Source organism: Mustelus asterias, chromosome 26 (genome assembly GCF_964213995.1).
Source record: "Mustelus asterias chromosome 26, sMusAst1.hap1.1, whole genome shotgun sequence".
Classification (NCBI taxonomy): Eukaryota; Metazoa; Chordata; class Chondrichthyes; order Carcharhiniformes; family Triakidae; genus Mustelus; species Mustelus asterias.
Genome location: NC_135826.1, coordinates 23,357,612 through 23,377,141, shown reverse-complemented (window position 1 = coordinate 23,377,141; position 19,530 = coordinate 23,357,612). Strand labels below are relative to the sequence as shown.

General features: G+C 44.5%; 1 protein-coding gene across 1 annotated transcript in view; it reads right to left on the bottom strand.

The window, feature by feature from the left end:
* fstl3 (follistatin-like 3 (secreted glycoprotein)) overlaps positions 1-6,244 on the bottom strand; it is a 30,997-nt gene extending 24,753 nt beyond the window's left edge. The window contains exon 1 of the mRNA XM_078198263.1: positions 6,090-6,244. Coding sequence (XP_078054389.1) covers positions 6,090-6,174 — 85 coding nt within the window. The 5' untranslated portion in view covers positions 6,175-6,244. The remainder of the gene's footprint in view (positions 1-6,089) is intronic.
* Positions 6,245-19,530: the final 13,286 nt, after the last annotated feature.

The following is a 19,530-nucleotide window of genomic DNA, read 5'->3' as shown; positions in this document are numbered from 1 at the left end:
AATCATGTGAGGAGATCTAACATTATTTCATTTTTACATTTCATTTTTCTATTTTAAAAAATTAAGAAAGCTGACACTTCAACTTCAACATCATTGCAATTCCAAACATTTTACCTGGTAATCATCTCATCCAATTTTGGTTAAATATACCTACCCATTGCTCAGGGTAGGATAGTGTATCTGCAGCCTATATATTATTACTTTCAGTTGATACTGAGGCATTGAACTTTAGAACATTACCTTCAAAGTGGACGTATTTTGAATTAAATGTAGTGGTGCTCAACATCACCAAATGTCACTGCGACAAAGGTGACTAGAAATAAAACTCTCTCAACCTTTCGGTGTCAGTGGTTATTCTCAAACAAATTCTAACAACTTCTAAGCTTGTGCAGCTTTTTACAAGGCTCTTTAGACAGCACCTTCCAAACCCATGAGCATTACCATCTAGAAGGCCATGGGCAGCAGATACCTGGGAACACCACCGCCTGCAAGTTCCCCTCCAAACCAATCACCATCCTGACTTAGAATCATAGATTCCCTACAGTGCAGAAGGAGGCCATACGGCCCATCGAGTCTACACTGACAACAATCCCACCTGTCACCGTAACCCCACATATTTACCCTGTTAATCCCTCTGATACTAAAGGGCAATTTAACATGGCCAATCCACCTAAACCGCACATCTTTAGACTGTGGGAGAAAACCGGAGCACCCAGAGGAAACCCACACAGACACAGGGAGAATATGCAAGCTCCACACAGACAGTGACCCGAGGCCAGGATCGAACCTGGGTCCCTGGCACTGTGAGGCAGCAGTGCTAACCACTGCGCCATCATGCCCTTGGAAATGTATTGCCGTTCCTTCATTGTTGCTGGATCAAAATCTGAACTCTCTTCCAAACAGCACTGTGGGTGTACCTACATTACGGGGACTGCCGCATTTCAAGGAGGCTGCTCACCACCACCTTCTCAAGGGCAATTAGGAATGGGTGATAAACGCTGGCTTAGCCAGCAAAGCCAACACCCCTCGAAAGATTTTTATAAAAAAACATGTTGCAGGTAGAACATGCACTCAGTTTGTAATACTATTAACCTACACCGAAAAGAGTGTGAAGAGCTGGAACCCAGGTGTTCTGTCCCAATACCTGTTCACTGGGCAGGTAAACTGAGTTTTGTACAGCAGCATTTTTATATATTCACTAATCTCTGTTCAATGACTGTGACGTTTTGGTCCAATCGTCAGTGCAAGGTGGCAGCAGTATGGCTTCAAAATGCACTGCAGTAACTCAGCAAGGCTGCTTTGGCAGCACCTTCCAAACTCATGGCCTTTAGTACATTAGAAGAACAAAGGGAGGACCTGCTTGAGGACATGACCATCTGCAAGTTGCTCTCCAAACAACTTTGCAGGAGTAGAGATACCTGTTACTTCATTGTCATTGGGTCAAAATCCCAGAATTCCTGCCTAACAGCACCTTCAGATCATCCCACCATGTCTAAGTCCATGCTGCTGGGATTTTGTTTGTCCTGTAATTTGGACATTTAAATTTCTTGCATGTGCTGTACCTGCTCTTCCCCTGTTTGCGCTGTAAAAGACCAAGCAGAACCCCCACCACCACACTCTTCCAGATCTGGCAGTCCCTCCCCACCAATCCTCACATAGGATCACAGGATCCCTACAATGCAGAAGGAGACCATTCGGCCCATTGAGCCTGCACCGACCACATTCCCACCCAGGCCCTATCCCCATAAACCCACCCATTTACCCTACTAATCCTCCGACACAAGGGGCAATTTAGCATGGACAATTAACCTAACCCACACATCTTTGGAGTGCATGTGCATGTACATGGCAGGCTATACCTTAATTTTCTCTGCGACAGTTGGTCACTTGACCCTTGAGGGAACAAAAATAAGTCAGTGTCATATTTAAACACTGAGTGTCCTCCTTTTAAACTATACCAAAAAGCAAAAAAAAAGCAATTTAACATTATATCAGGGGATGTGAGCATTTCTGGCAAGACCAGCATTCATTGTCCATCCTTAATCATCTTAAGAAAGCAGCGGCAGCCACGGCTGCAGTACACATACTGTAGGTCTGTCCACTGTGTTGTTAGGAGAGGTTTTCATGAAGGCCCATCTTCTCAACCTTGCCCCTTGCCTGAGATGTGGTGATTCTCAAGTTAAATCACCACCAGTCATGGTTATCTGGGACAATGGCAATTTTACCTTTAGGTCATAGGTATAGATTGAAAGGGGGTAGATTTAAAACTGAGATGAGGAAGAACTACTTCTCGCAGAGGGTGGTGAATTTGTGGAACTCGCTGCCTCATAGTGCGCTGGAGTCTGAATCATTGAATGGTTTCAAGAAAGAGATACTTATATTTCTGATTTTAAAAATGGTTAAAGTGATAAGGGGAACAAGCAGGGAGGTGGATTTGAGACCAGGGAGAGATCAGCCATGATCTGATTGAATGGCGGGGCAGATTCGAAGGGCTGAATTGCCTACTTCAGATCCTAATTCCTACGTTACTATGCGAAGGAGTTCCAGGATTTTTGATCCAGGGACGGTGAAGGAACAGCAATATTGGCTGAAAATCTACCACCTGGTCTACCATGGAATCGGCGCGGGCGAGGGTCCGACAACTGAAATCTTCTTTGACCTCTGACAGGAATTTCCAATCTCACCCGAGCGACGCGGTAAAATCCCGCCCATAATTCCAAGTCAGGAACGTAGACTAGGCGGGAAACTTGCAGATGATGCTGTTCCCATGTGTCTGCTACCTTTACTCTTTTAGGTACACTTATAATCACATTTATGAGGTGTCCATCTGTTTTAGCAGAACCTTGTTTTTATCCGCAGTATTTTGCTTTTATCTTAGAATCATAGAATCCTTCAGTGTAGAAGGAGGCCATTCGGCCCATCGAGTCTGCACCGACCACAATCCATCCAGACCCTATTCCCGTAACCCCACGTATTTACCCTGCTAATCCCCTGACATTAAGGGGCAATTTAACACAGCCAATCAACCTAACCCGCACATTTTTGGACTGCAGGAGGAAACCGGAGCACCTGGAGGAAACCCACTCAGACACAGGGAGAATGTGCAAACTCCACACAGACAGTGATCCGAACCCAGAATTGAACCCGGCGCTGGCACTGTAAGGCACCGTGCCGCCCCCACACTGATTGGGTGGCACTGATCTTGTTTTTATCCTCCCTGTTAAATGAAATCGCCCAGAGTATTAGCATTTGGAGTTTGTGCCACAGCCTCATAGGAATGGAATTATAGAGCACAAGAGACTTAATTGTACGTCCCATCCGTGGGATCCTCAAGATGTTTTACATCGGGGGTAGAGGCACATCAAAGAATGCTTTTGTGTGTTTGCGGGGAATGCTCACTTTGCACTTGGTGCTGCCAACTTGCATCTTAAGGATTTTTTTTGCTGGAAGAATTGAAGAAGGGATTCACGTTGCGCCTCCCCCACCCGATAGGACCCCACACTGGTCGGGTGGCACTGACTTGCTTTGGAACTCCGAGCAAAGCCTCCACTCAACTGGCAGCAAAACCCTGACTCTATCCTGTCCTAGCGTGTCTCCCCGAAACCACACACACATGCTTGCATCTTTGCTGAAATCAAACTTGACGCGAGCGGAAATTTCAATCCGAAATGAAACTGCAGCAAGTACAAACCTGTTGCAAAACCATGTTGTTATTTGCAGCCTGTTTTAGAACTCATTGCCTCTACACCCAGTTTCTGTATCCTTTTCTTAAGCGCATTCCTGTATTTTTAAAAAAAATCTAACATATCCTTTAAAATTACCGGGGAACTTCAGTTGTTCCGCTTTCTGGAAAGCGGTTTCTGGGAGAGGAATATTCACCCACCCAGTCTCTGATACCTGCTCCTCCCTTCCCTGGAACCAAGACACATCTCGACTGCTGATTGAGGTAATGAAAGTCAGCACCCTGTGACCTGCCCTGTCTGTGCCGCAGCTTTCATGTCGCCTTAACTTTATCATAGAATCATATAATGCCTACAGTGCAGAGGGAGGCCATTCAGCCCATCGAAAATCATAGAATAGAATCCCTACAATGCAGAAGGAGGCCATTTAGCACATTAAGTCTGCACTGACAACAATCCTTGCCAGACCCTATCCCCATAACCCCATATATTTACCCTGCTAATCCCCCCTGACACCAAGGGCCAATTTAGCATTGCCAATCCACCTAACCTCCACAACTTTGGACACTAAGGGGCAATTTAGCATTGCCAATCCACCTAACCTGCACATCTTTGGACACTAAGGGGCAAGTTAGCATGGCCAATCCACCTAACCTACGCATTTTTGGACTGCGGGAGGAAACCGGAGCACTCGGAGGAAACCCATGCAGACACGGGGAGAACGTGCAAATTCCACACGCAGATTCACCCGAGGCCAGAATTGAACCCGGGTCCCTGGCGCTGTGAGGCAGCAATGCTAACCACCATGCCACTTTGTTATCAAAGCGTGCAGGGTGTCCAGGCTTCATGTACAGTCACCCATCTCCAAGCACAAGCCTTTATCATCTCTTCCAGTACAAATCCCTCACACCTTCTCATGTAATACAGGCTCCTTTTAGATTTTTATTTTTAAAAAAAGAGTAGCTGCATTTTAAAAGAATGGTCCTGAAGGGGTGAGGTGTTCCAAAACTGTGAGTCACTTCCAATTCCGTCACTAAACTTTACTTTTACCATCTAACCCTCAGCTTTCACTGTTGTCAGTCACACAGAGTGTTACTTATTTAGCCTAAAGGTACTCAAGTTTAAAAAAAGTACATTCGGTATCCCCCCCATCCTTTCAAGAATCTCCCCTCAGTTGTTTCAAGGGTCCCTTTCAGTTTTGACACTCTGGGCTTTACCTGCACTTTCCAACCACATGAAAGAAGAAAACAAAATCAACCAAGGTGCGAACTCATCTGGTTCCATTAAATCATCACTTTCTAAACTATTAATCAACCTCCCTCCTCCTACCTAACACAACACTTTCTTCCAACACCCACCAACATGCACTTTCATCCAGTAGTTGGCTAATGTACTTTTTGTTGTTCTACACCCCACTTTGGAGTTTGATTAATGAGCATCATTAGGGGTTAAGGAAGCAATACTACTAATGTGAATTTTTTTAAATGCCAGGACAGCACGGTGGCACAGTGGTTAGCACTGCTGCTTCACAGCGCCAGGGACCCGGGTTCAATTCCAGCCTTGGGTCACTGTCTGTGTGGAGTTTGCACGTTCTCCCCATGTCTGTGTGGTTTTCCACCGGATGTGCAGCTTAGGTGGATTGGCCATGCTAAATTGCCTCTTAGTGTCCCGGGGGATTAGCAGGGTGGGTTATGGGGATAGGGCCTGGGTGGGATTGTTGTTGGTGCAGGGTCAATGGGCCCTGCACTGTAAGGATTCTATTCTAAAAATGTCCAGCAGTTTTCAGTAGCTGAAAAAAGGGCAGTCTAATCCCGAAAGGCAGGGCAATGGAGGGGTCCGGGTGCATAAATAGCTTGTGGAGAACCTGCCATAAAATATCCCATTATCACAGTCCTAAAGACATGATGGTTAGGTGCATTGGCCATGCTAAATTCTCCCTCAGTGTACCCAAACAGGCGCGGGAGTGTGGCGACCAGGAGATTTTCACAGTAACTTCATTGCAGTGTTAATGTAAGCCTACTTGCGACACTAATAAATCAACTTTGAAACCTTAAACTTTTAGATGTTGCATATTAGCTGCTGTATATTAATTTCACTGAAAAATGGTTTTACAGTTGTGGAGCTGCTGGTGAAAGCAGATTTAATCAGTCCATAACCCAAAAAAGAGTTGTCGCTGAACGCCTGCAAATACATTGTGAACTTATTAACCCGTCAACTTGATCGAACTTTTGATGATAGTTTTTTTTGCACCCAACATCACTGTCCGTTTCACCTCCCGCCCCCAACAATATTGGCTTGCTTCAAGAAAGATGAAAGTTAGCTTTATGCCACCGTTTCAAGACTGAAGGCTTGTTCCTGTCCCAGTTGAAGCAGCAAATAACTTATTTCAATCAAACAAAACTATCTTACCATAAGAGGGGTTGTCACCGATGATATGGCACAGGATGGCAAACATGAATGGTGTGGCCAGCACGTTCTTGGTTGATAAACGCATGGTGAGAGACGCAGAGAGAGAGAGAGCAAAACAGATCACAAGCCCTCTAACTTTCCAGCGCAGAGCAGGACCTGACTTTTCACAATGATTGTGGGCTGCGAATTCGCAACCGCTCCTTAAATAATTCCTCCTGGGGTGGGCGGATTAAACAGGCGCGTCCCGGGGTGGGCGTCTTGACAGCAGCCAGTGAGGTGAGAGACAAGGCAATGTTTTTCTCTCTCTCTCCCTCTCTCCCCGGGTCTGTAAAACGTTTATCTTATCTCAAACCGCGCCCAGAAACTGATCTTGCCCTTGGATTGCACCCAACACAAGCCTCGGCTCCTGCCAACATGGCAAGCAACTTTCACTACACTGACCATCAGTCATTATTTCCGACTAAACCCAACTCCTTCCAAAGGGGGCGAATGTTGACTCGCTCTTACTCACTCCTCTCTGCCGCGATTATTTTCCAATGCTTCCAGATGATTTCCCGATTTTCTCTTTGGCTGTACTTGAAGAATTACAAAAAAAAATAGGGAGAGATTTCGCCCTCCAAATCTCCCTGGATCAGTGAGGGGGGGGGGATATCTTTTAACATTTGAGATCCTAACATTTCAAACAGATGTCGAGGTCCCCGATAATAAGTTGCAGATCTTGCGCCCAGACAGGGAACTTTTTCTTTGCTTCAATTGCGACAAAGATTTAACCCCCCGAGTTGATTTAACGTGGTTCCCCTCTTTGCTCCCCTGTCTGATGCAATTCCACCCAAAGAAAGTGGATGAGATTCTCAGCTCCGGTGCTAACTTTGAATTCCGGTTATATTACTGTTATTCTTCAACAATCTAAAGTTTTAAAGTTTTATTAGTGTCACAAGTAGACTTACATTAACACTGAAGGGACTTTACCTTCCATTAAGTTGATCTTTCTATACACCCGAGATGTGACTGTAACACTACATTCTGCACTCTCCTTTCCTTCTCTGTGAACGGTATGCTTTGTCTGCATAGCGCGCAAGAAACAATAGTTTTCACTGTATGTTAATACATGTGACAAAAATAAATCAAATCAAACCAAAGTTACTGGCCTTGATTTTACCAGCACAGCCATCTGAGGCGCTTAAGATCGCGCCCGAGGACAATGGGGAATGCTGTTCTGCAAGACTCGCCCACCCCGGTTTCGGGGCGGCCATGCCGGTAAAATCAGGGCCACTGTGAAAATCCCCTAGTCGCCACACTCTGGCACCTGTTCGGGTACACTGAGGGAGAATTTAGCATGGGCCAATGCACCTAACCAGCACGTCTTTTGGACTGTGGGAGGAAACCGGAGCACCCGGAGGAAGCTCACGCAGACACGGGGGAGAACGTGCAGACTCCGCACGGACAGTGACCCAAGCCGGGAAGCGAACCCATGTCCCTGGCGCTGTCAGGCAGCAGTGCTAATCACTGTGCCACCGTGCCGCCCCAATTTGTGCCAGGTGGTTCCTGAATATCAGTAGGCATTTCCGAAGATGCCAATTGAGTGTAACTTTAACATTGACCATCCCACTCCCACTCCACCACCAAAATATGACATTTTTAATTTGAGAAATTTGTATTCCACATTAGCCCAAAGTCACAATGAGAAACAATCAGAAGATAACTTGTGTTTCAGATTCTAAACACATGTGTTTACAAGTTGGAATGATTACATCCTAGCTAACTATCTCCTGGAGCAATGACAAAACCACTGAAAAATTGGGAGTATAGGAATCAGCTGCACTGTATTATTCACAGGGGAAACTTTTAAAATAAGAAAACTGCTTAAATCTACTTGTTGCATGTACTTTGTCTGGATCATATGGCCAGACTTAAGAAATGAGTATTACTGTCGTGCAGAATGCACTGTTAGTCATCTTGGATCAGGAATCTGGAATGTCCCAATTTATATCGGATAAAGTTTTCAAATAGTAGGTCAAAAGAATTGAGTGCAACTGGCTATCTTCACGGGAACAGTCCAGGCGATACATGGATAATTCAAATACACGTGTTTTCAAACATATGTAATGAATGTACATGACCGAGATTAACCATAAAAGAACACTGCCGCGCACATCTGCAAAGACTTATAAAAGTGTTCAATTTTAGAATCTTTATAACAGAGTCAAATGTCTCGTATATTTATTTAAGAGCAATGTTCAATAAATGCATATATCTTACTGGTTCTTCTGAAAATTAATGGCACTTCAACTGTATGGATTTGGTGCAATACTAAGCAATCACAACACAAAATAACGCACAAGCATATTTCTCTGTAGTGCCTAATATTAGTCCCTTTCACGGCATTGACTTGAAGGTGGTGAATATAATCCATTACACTGGACCGTAGTAAGTCTTCCCCCTTCACAGCCTGATATCTTATGATATGGTACGTTGGCCTTCATAGCGAGAGGATTTGAGTATAGGGATAGAGATGTTTTGCTGCAATTGTATAGGGCATTGATGAGGCTACACCTGGAGTATTGTGTGCAGTTTTGGTGTCCTTATCTGAGGAAGCATGTCCTTGCTATAGAAAGCGTACAGCAAAGATTTACCAGGCTGATTCCTGGGATGGCAGGTCTGTCATATGAGGAGAGATTAAGTCGGTTAGGATTATATTCACTGACGTTTAGAAGAGTGAGAGGGGGTCTCATAGAAAAGTATTAAATTCTAACAGGGTTAGGCAGGGTAGATTCAGAAAGAACGTTCCCAGTAGTGGGGGAGTCCAGAACTAGGGGTCATAGTTTGAGAATAAGGGGAAAACGTTTTAGAACTGAGGCGACGATAAATTTTTTCACCCAGAGGATGGTGAATGTGTGGAATTGACTACCACAGAATATAGTTGAGGCCAAAACATTGTGTGACTTCAAGAATAAATTAGATACAGCTCTTGGCGCTAAAGGGATCAAGAGATATGGGGGGAAGGGGGGATCAGGATATTGAATTCGATGATCAACCATGTTCAAAATGAATAGCAAGGTGGGCTTGAAGGGCCGAATGGCCGACTCCTGCTTCTAGTTTCTATGTTTCTATTCCAGATCCTGATAATCTTCATCCCAGAGTATCCAATGAATACAGTATAAAGCACCTGCTTATCATTATCATATATAATGAGTTCCTCCACATTAGTTCATCTATGCTTCTGCTAATTGCTCCCACCCAATTGAATCCGCAGAGCGCTTTCTGAAAAAATGAGATTTTCCAGCGTGTTCCGGCTTCCTCCCACATTCCAAAAGACGTGCTAGTTAGGTGCATTGGTTTTTGATTTGATTTGATGTGATTTATTATTGTCACATGTATTAGTATATAATGAAAAGTAATGCTTCTTGCGTGCTATACAGACAAAGCATACCATACTTGGAGAAGGAAAGGTTCTAAGTTCTCCCTCAGCATACCCGAACAGGCGCCGGAATGTGACGAATGGAGATTTTCACAGTAACTTTATTGCAGTGTTAATATAAGCCTACTTGTGATACTAATAAATAAATAAATTTCTATGTTGGAGTCCATTTCCTCTGCAATGCCTATTTGTGTGATACATACACAATTGCTATAGCTTTGTGGGGTCAGTTAATGGACACGGTCACTGTGTAACAGACGGTGTATGTTGGCACTCAGTCATTTTGCTCATTATGTAACTTGTGTCAATAAAGATGTCAAGCAAATTTGTTGGAACAGGCGCTTGTTTGTGAAAGACAGATTGAACAAAACAAGTTCATTCCTGGACTGATCGGTGAGGCGCACAATTCTCCCAGAATCATTCTCAACGTTACATTGTTCAGCAACTGTGCGCACCAGAGATGATCTCCTGTTCAACCTGCTATTTTAGGTTAAGGTCAGTTTTATGCAGTTTGTTCTGAAACAAATTACCACATATGAAAGCAATTACAGCAGAACGAAAGTGAATTGGCAAGTATTCCGTTTCCAATGGTAGTGTTATGTTTTTAATACCAAACTTCTAAAGGACTGCCATCGACTCAGTCTGGGGGCCTCTGTTTCTAAAGCTAATTAAGACCATCTTTAGGATGTCTGCAAAGTTATGGTGAAAAGCACTGGGTGGGATAAAACAAAATAAGAAAAAAGGACTATAGTCACAAACCTTTAACAGTCTACCTCTCCAGTGCGATGCTGCATTAAATCATGCTGGGTTCACTCACAAGGAGTCTTTTGAAATGAAGTAATAATTGGTAAAAAGGGGATTTAAAAAGAAATTCCTGCAAAATGCTGTTTACAATTCCTAAGACGAATCAGAATTTTGCAAAAAGAAAATTGGAAATGTTAATCTCTTGTTTAAGAAAAGGATGCAGTGATAAATCCATCAACGGCAAGTCAATCGATTTAACTATGGGATTAAAACCATAACATTACCATTGGGAACGGAATACTTGCCAATTAATTTTCCTTCTCTTGTAATTTAAAAGTTTAAAAGTTTATTTATTAGTGTCACAAGTCGGCTTACATGAACACTGCAATGAAGTTACTGTGAAAATCCCCTAGTCGCCACACTCTGGCGCCTGTTCGGGTACATTGAGGGAGAATTTAGTATGACCAATGCACCTAACCAGCACACCTTTCGGACTGTGGGAGGAAGCAGGAGCATCCGGAGGAAACCCACGCAGACATGGAGAGAATGTGCAGATTCCGCACAGACAGTGACCTAAGCCAGGAATTGCACCCAGGTCCCTGGCGCTGTGAGGCAGCAGTGCTAACCACTGTGCCACCGTGCCGCCCCATATTTAACTTTGGTGGTGGGAGAGCTTTTGGAAATGATAATCTGGGGCAAAAAGAGTGTGGGCTAACTAAGGAAATCCATCATGGAGTCGTTAAGGGAAAATCGTGTTAATCCCAGCTTGATTAAATTTTTTGATGTGATAATAGAGAGGGTTGATGGGGGTAATGCAGTTCATGTGGTGGATTTCCAAAAATGGCATAAAACAAGATGCGCCAGCAAAGCTGAAAGCCCATGGACCAGAAGGGAAAGTGGCAGCATGGATTCTAGGTTGGCTGACTAACAGGAAACAGAGTGGTGGTAAGCGGTGGTGTTTTTTAGACTGAGGGAAAGCATTCAGTGGGTGTCCCTGGGGGTGGGGGGCATCTGTTTCACTTGATATATATCAATGGCCTACGCAAGAGTATACATGACACAATTTCAACATTTTAAGAATACACTAAACTTGGACGTATTGTGAACTGTATTGAAATCCATAGAATCCCTTTAGTGCAGAAGGAGGCCATTCAACCCATCAAGTCTGCACCGATTCTCCGAAAGAGCATCCCCTTAACCCCATGACTAATTCACCTAACTTACATATCTTTGGACTATGGGAGGAAATTGGAGAACCCAGCGGAAACACATGCAGACACAAGGAGAATGTGTAAGCATCACACAGTCACCCAAGGCTGGAATAATGCCCAGGTCCCTGGTGCTGTGAGGCAGCAGTGCTTATCCACTGTGCTGCCCCTTGAGTAGCAGACATGAAGAGGTCACAGGCTGGTGGAGTGGGTAGACACATGGCAGATGAAATTTAATGCAGAGAAATCATAGAATCCCTACTGTGCAGAAAGAGGCCATTCAGCCCATCGAGTCTGCACTGACAACAATTCCACCCAGGCCCTATCTCCGTCACCCCACGTATTTACCCTGCTAGTCCCCCTGACATCGAGGGCTATTTAGCATGGCCAATCAACTTAACCCGCACATCTTTGGACTGTGGGAAGAAACCGGAGCACCCGGAAGAAACCCACATTGACACGGGGAGAACCTGCAATCTCCACACAGACAGTAACCCAAGGCAAGAATTGAACCCGGGTCCCTGGCGCAGTGAAGCAGCAGTTCTAACCACTATGACACCATGCTTGTGAAGTGATACCTTTTGGAAGGAAGGACAAGTTGAGGAAATATAAAACCATCAGTATAATTCTAAAGGGGGATGTGCAGAAACAGAGAGACGTTGGGATACTTACGTGCACAAATTATTGAAGGTGGCAGGGTAGGTTGAGAAAGTGGTTAAAAAGTCACATTTCTGGTCTGTCTGATGGACAGTCATTGACCTGCAACAATAACTCTGTTCCTCTTTCCACAGATGTAGCCTAACCTGCCAAGCAATTGCAGCATTCTCTTTTGTTGATTCACATTTCCAGCTTCTGCAGAATTTTGCTTTCGTATTTAGTTAAAAAGGCATATGGGATTTGTAAATATTGGCTTACAGTTCAAAAGCAAAGGAAGTTATAATGAATCTTCATAAAACACTGGTTCAGCCTCAAGTTTAGATTGTGTCCAACACTGGGCGTGTGTCTTATTCTAGAAAGGATGTGAAGACTTTAACGAGGGTGCAGAGAAGATTTATATGAATGGTTTCAAGATGAGGGACTTCAGTTGCGTGGATAGACTGAAGAAGCTGAAATTCTTCTCCATATAAAAATGGTTGAGAGATTTGAAAGAAGCGCTCAAAATTATGAGGGATCTAGACAGAGTACAGGGCGGCATTGTGGCACAATGGTTAGCACTGCTGCCTCACAGCGCCCAGGGACCCGGGTTCGATTCTGGCCTTGGGTCACTGTCTGTGTAGAGTTTGCACATTCTCCTCGTGTCTGCATGGGTTTCATCCAGGTGGTCTGGGTTTCATCCCACAGTCCAAAGATGTGCAGGTTAGGTGGATTGGCCATGCTAAATTGCCCCTTGGTGTCAGGGGGACTAGCTAGGGTAAATGCATGGAGTTATAGCTAAGGTAAAGTTTATTTATTAGTCGCAAGTAATACTTACATTAACACAGCAATGAAGTTACTGTGAAATTCCCTCAGGGATAGGGCCTGGGTAGGATTATAGTCGGTGCAGACTCGATGGGCCGAATGGCCTCCTTCTGCACTGTGGGGTTCTATGATTCTATGAGTAGATCGAGATAAACTATTTCTGTTAGCAGAGGACATTGATTTAACGTGACTGGCAAAATGAACAAATCCTTTTTGTTAACACAGTGACAGGTTAGAACCTGGAATGCACTGCAACGTGGTGGAGACAAATTCATTCATGGCTTTCCAAGACATACATTCGAATGGACCTACCATATACCAAGCTGATCTTTCTCTCCACCCTATCTGTGATTACAGCACTATATTCTGCACCCTCTCCTTCCCTTCTCCCCTATGTGCTCTATGAATGGTAGGTTTTGTTTATATAGCGCATAAGAAACAATACTTTTCACTGCATCTCAATACATGTGACAATAATAAATCAAATCAAATCAAAAAGAGAATTGGATCAGCTCCTGGTGGTGAGAAAGAATTTGAAGGGCTGGGTTAGTGGCGGTGGTGGGGGTTATTAGCTGAGTTACACTTGCAGAGAACTGGCATGGACGTGACAGCTCACACCTTCTGTGGTGCAATAATTTAATGGTTTAACATAAAGGCCAAAATAAAAAGGATCCAGAAAGTCAGCAGCAGAATCCAAGATAGACGTAAAATCTTGTAACTAATAGTATTAGCTATGAGGAGAGGTTGGATAAATTTGGTTTGTTCTCACTGGAATGATGGATGTTGAGGGGTGACCTGATAGCGGTTTACAAGATTATAAATGGCATGGACAGAGTGGATAGTCAGATGCTCTTTCCTAGGGTAGAAAAGTCAAGTACCAGGGGACATAGGTTTAAGGTGCGTGGGGAAAAGTTTAGAGGAGATGTGCGAGGCAAGTTTTTTACACAGAGGGTGGTGAATGTCTGGAACGCGCTGCCCGGGAAGGTGGTGGGAGCAGGTATGATAGTGGCATTTAAGGGACAACTAGATGAATTCATGATGGGAATGGAAGGATACCCCTTTCCCTCTCTCTCTCACACATACAAACACACCCCTCCCTCCCCCTCTCACTCACAACTCATTCCGACCTGGTGAGGTTTTCCAGCATCTTCTGATTTTATTTCAGACTTCCAGCATCCACTATATTTTGCTTTTATTACCTATTGCAGAAAGTTGGTGCATAAACAATCTGTAACAAAACCACAGCCATTTGAAAATATTTTTTAAAAAGTTATTTACTTCTCCTTAATGTCTCTTTTTGTTGCTTGGTTGAGTGGATGAGGAAAAGCATGTAAAATGAATTACTACAAGTTTCCCCATCCCCAAAAGGTGCAGGTTATTGAGATAGCAGCCTCCTGTTGTACCAAGTTGTTATACTAATTAAAGTTTTTTAAAAAGCAGCAGTTAACTGTAAGCAAACTACTGCACCCTATGGTAACTTATGCACACAGTTTATTCATTCTTAGAACAAATTGACACCTTTATCCAGGATGTCCTGTGACAGTGCTAACCTCCTATTATATTATATTATGTTTGACCCATTTGTAGAACCATAGAATCCCTACAGTGCTGAAGGAGACCATTTGGCCCATTGAGTCTGCACCAACTCTTCAGAAGAGTATCTTATCCAGACCCAGCCTCATCCTTGTAAACCAACGCAGTTACCCCACTAATCTCCCTAACCTGCACATCTTGGACCACTAAGGGACAATTTAGCGTGGTTAATCCATCTAACCCGCACACCTTTGGACTGTGGGAGGAAACTGGAGCACCCAAAGGAAACACACGCAGACACGGGGAGAACATGCAAACTCCATACAGACAGTCACCCAAGGTTGGAATCGATCGAACCTGTGTCCTTGGTGCTGTGAGGCAGCAGTGCTAACCACTGTGCCACTATATCACCCACTGATCCAGTCTGTCCTACTGCAACTTAAGTCATTTTCTCTTTATTCACTTAATCAGTTAACAAATGGTTAAACCACCAACGTCTGCAAGCACACACCGCTGGAAGTATTGAGCTGTGCAGATAATGCCTGAGTGCCAATTATAAATCATCATGCTTTTTAAAATGTTTCTCAGCCTTCAGGACCTGCTTTTGTTTTTGTTCTTGACAAGGAGGAACTTTTTTTGGATCGGATTATTTTCGAGTCACGCCTACAGATTCCTCAGCTGAACTGAAAGGTAAAATTCGGGCATTTCGTTACCTGTTGTCAATTCTCTGCTATTGAATTCAGTTTCCATGTGATACCATTCTTTGTCCTTGATTGTATTGCCTCGGTAACAAAGGCATTTTCCAGGGCAGCATGTAGGCAGCCGGATGATTTTAAAATAAATTATGATATAAAGCCATTTGAAATTTGGCAATGTGACGCAGATCAATTTGGTTCTTGCCATTTTTCTCACATAACAGATGAATTCATTTATTCACTGCCTCTGTATTGTCCCACTGCTTATCTGACACTCATAGGAATATAGGAAATATCTGAACGTTGCTTCATCACCTAGTGCCTTCTTCATGGTTCCCCTCTAATCAAAATGTATCATGGTAGAAGATCATAGAATCCCTACAGTGCAGAAGGAGGCCATTCGGTCCATTGAGTCTGCACCGATTCTCTGACAGAGTATCCTATCCCCATAATCCCATGTATTTATGCTGCTAATATCCCTAACCTACACATCTTTGAACACTAAGGGGCGATTAACAATGGCCAATCCACCTAACCTACCCATCTTTGGACTGTGGGAGAAAACCAGAGCACCCCGGAGGAAACGCATGCAGTCATAGGGAGAAAATGTGTGAACTCCACACAGACATTCACCCAAGGCTGGAATTAAACCTGGGTCCCTGGCGCTGTGAGACAGCAGTGCTAACCACTGTGCCATCATGCCATCCCAAAATCAGAGGGCTTTTTTTAACTGACAAAAGTTTATTTCTAGCAGATGATTTGAAATAGTCTTTTCTCCCCTTCATTCATGAATCTAATTGTCACTGACAAGACCAACATCTGTTATCCATTCCTAATTGTCCTTGAGAATGTAGTGGTGAGCCACCTTCCTGAAGCACAGGAGTCCATTTGGTGTAGGTACACTCATGGTATTGTTCGGAAGGGAGTTCCAGAAGTTTGACCCAGTGACAGTGAAAGGGCAGCAGCATAGGTTGATTCACTCCATGTGGTATCAAGAAACAGCTGAACGCTCCAGATACAGAGAATGCTATGGGCCCTGACAACATACTGCTGCAGTATTGAAGACTTGAATTGAAGAACTAAATGCACGCTTCGCCAAGCTGTTCCAGTACAGCTACAACATTGGTATCTACCTGATAATTACTCCACAACAGAGACCCAGAGACAGATAGCGGCATCTAAAAGAGTGGGAGAGAGGGGGACCCAGAGACAGACAGATGTATCTGTAAGAATGTGAGATAGAAGGACCCAGAGACAGATAGCTGTATCTAAAATAGAGTGAGAGAGGAGGACCCAGAGACAGACAGATGTATCTGAAAATATCAACCAGTCCAGTCTGTGCTTCCAAAGCAGACCAGCCAAGTTCTGAGAAAAGTCAAAATTTGACATCACAGAAAAGCAGGCAGTTAATTGATGTGATTATTTTTCTCACTGATCTCTCAAAACCTTGGGTGACTTCAGTAATTGTAAGTTTTTTTAGTATAAGGTAAAGCTTGGCTGGTGCGTATTTCCTTTTTACCTTAACCAAGGAAATAGAACATTTATTGTAATAATAAGAATGTAATCATAGGTAGGACAAGCGAGATTAATTAAAATGTAATCTATAAAATAATTAATTAAATGCTTTAAAGCTGGCAGGTGATGTGTGCAGAATGAGGAGGGTCGTGGATGATGATAGGATTCAAGGTAAATATATTGGCAGCGTGTGTCTGCAAATAGAGCAGCCCTTGGCTGAGTTATTGGGCTAGAGCTGAGCTGTAGACTCAGTGGCACATTAGAGGAAGGGAATGTAGCTTGGACACTTTTGCGGCCGCGCTCACCCCAAGGCCAAAACTTCCCACCCGAGGTCAACAAACCTTTGCATGGTCCGCCCCACCCCCCCCAGCCCCCGCCCCACCCCTCCAGCCCCCGCCCCGCCCCACCCCACCCCCATCCGCAGTGGCTCCCATGGTGGGCGGAACAGGAAAATTCTGCCCTTTGTTCCAGAAAAGTTAAAGTTTGTTTATTAGTCACAAATGAGGCATACATTAACACTGCAATGAAGTTACTGTGAAATTCCCCGAGTCGCCACACTCCAGTGCCTGTTCGGGTCAATCCACCGAACCAGCACGTCTTTCAGACTGTGAGGAAACCGGAGCACCCGGGGGAAGCCCATGCAGACATGGGGAGAACATGCAAACTCCACACAGACAGTGACCCAAGCCGGGAATCAAACCCAGGTCCCTGGCACTGTGAGGCAGCAGTGCTAACCACACTGCTGAGGATAGGGCCGCATGATTCGGCCTGTGGTCAGGGACCAGAGAGTGTGCTTGTGACTGAGGCAGTAAGGGGATGGAGAAGGCAGAAGTGGAGGAGCTTCAGCCTTTGTAATTGTCCAACTGGTTTGAGTTTCTTTCAGCCTGCATAACCGAAAACAGAAGCTCCAGGGTGGCTGAGTGAACAGCTCTTGGCACAATGGTACAGGAAGACATTCAAGTGGGGGGAATGTGGTTGGGAACAATTTAGTCAGTGGGATTGACACAGTTCTCTGCGGGCAAGAGCATGATTCCAGATGGCTTTGTTGCCAGCAAGGGTTCAGGACATCTGCTCTGAGCTGGAGAGGAACTTGCCGTGGGAGGGGGGAAGAAATATGGTCCACGTAGGCACCAATGACATTGTTAGGACTAGGAAAGAGATTCTGCTTGGAGAGTGTGAGCAGCTAGGGGCTAAATGAAAAAAAACCCAGCATCTCAAAGGTAATCATTTCTGGATTACTTGAGCCATGAGTAAATTGGCATAGGGTAAGTAAAGATTAGAGAGTTAAAAGCATGGGTCAAGGATTGGTGTGGGAGAAATGGGTTTTGATTCCTGGGCACTGTCACCAGTATAGGGGAAAGTGGGAACTGTACTATTGGAATGGTCTTTGCCTGAATTGTGCTGGGACCTAGTTGTGAGACCCTGCCAAACATCCGCTGATTGTGATTGCCACTCCTTGGAAGTTCTGACCGTATAAGTTTCGGTGCAGTTGTCATAAATAATATAAAATAAATGTATCTGATATGTCAGTCACAGTTCACCCGTGTTACATTTGAAAATGTACATTATCTGGGTGATGCAGACTAATGGAATCAATTATCAGGAATAAACATTAGGATTGCCTTTAAAATAATAATGATCTGGCGTTGCAGCCAGGTGAGGAGGGGAGTGAAAAGACTCCACTATTCTTCCACTCCAGTTTTTACTGTAAAAGTGTTTTTGTGAATTCAGAGAGGATGTGCTTTGCCATTTCAATAAGATTCCCACTATTTATACTTTTAGGTTGTAAAGAATTAAACGGGTTAAACAAAGAACAAGAACAAGTTGATTGAAACTCTCTCTTGAATGAAAAACTACGAGTTAAATCGCAACCACCATTCATATGCCACATTCATCCAGGCCCACACACACACATACAACACACACACGCACGCACACCAGTACAGATGAGAGATTAAGAGGATATGCTTATTTTCCCTGGAGTAGACAGTTAGTTGTTCCTTTGGCTGGTCTCGATGCAATGATTCCACATTGTGGCCATTTTCATAAATTCATAGAATCCCTACACTGGAGAATTCGGCCCATCGAGCCTGCACCGACAACAATCGCACCTAGGCCCTATCCCTGTAACCCCATATATTTACCCCGCTAAGCCCTCTAACCCACGCATCCCGGGACACTAAGGGGCAATTCAGCATGGCCAATCAACCTAACCCACACATCTTTGGACTATGGGAGAAACTGGAGTACTCTGAGGAAACCCACACAGACACGCGGAGAATGTGCAAACTCCACACAGACAGTGATCCAAGCTGGGAGGGTCACTGGGAGCCATGAGGCAGCAGTGCTAACCACTGTGCCACCGTGCTGCCCTGTTCAGTTGCCTTCCTGGGTGAAGTCGTATGGAATGGATTTCCATGTTTTATTCCAAAAAGGTCTTGGTTCGTAGTAGATTTTTCCTCTCAGAGTGGTTACTTTTAAAATTTGGGCACCACGTCCGAGAGAGAGAGCGCGGGCACACAGCTTCGGTCACCTCCATTAGAAGCTCACTTCTTACTGGGTGGGGGTCCTCCCCTCAAGGACGAAGAACCTCCAGACCTCCATCGCATACTGGCCTATCCACTGATATCCCAACACCTCCCTTGTGACCACACTCCTCCCTGCCCCCACCCCTTCAGCAGTCCCATCTCATCACCTCCTCTGCCACTTACTTGGCCTTCATGTCCTGATACTTAAGGCGGAATTTTTCCATCCCACCCGCCACAGAAATCATAGCGAACAGGACATGGACAATGCAAAGTTCCATTGACCTCAGGCAGGAGTTTCTGACATTGGGGTGAGTGCGGCCAGAAAATCCCACCCTTAGTCCC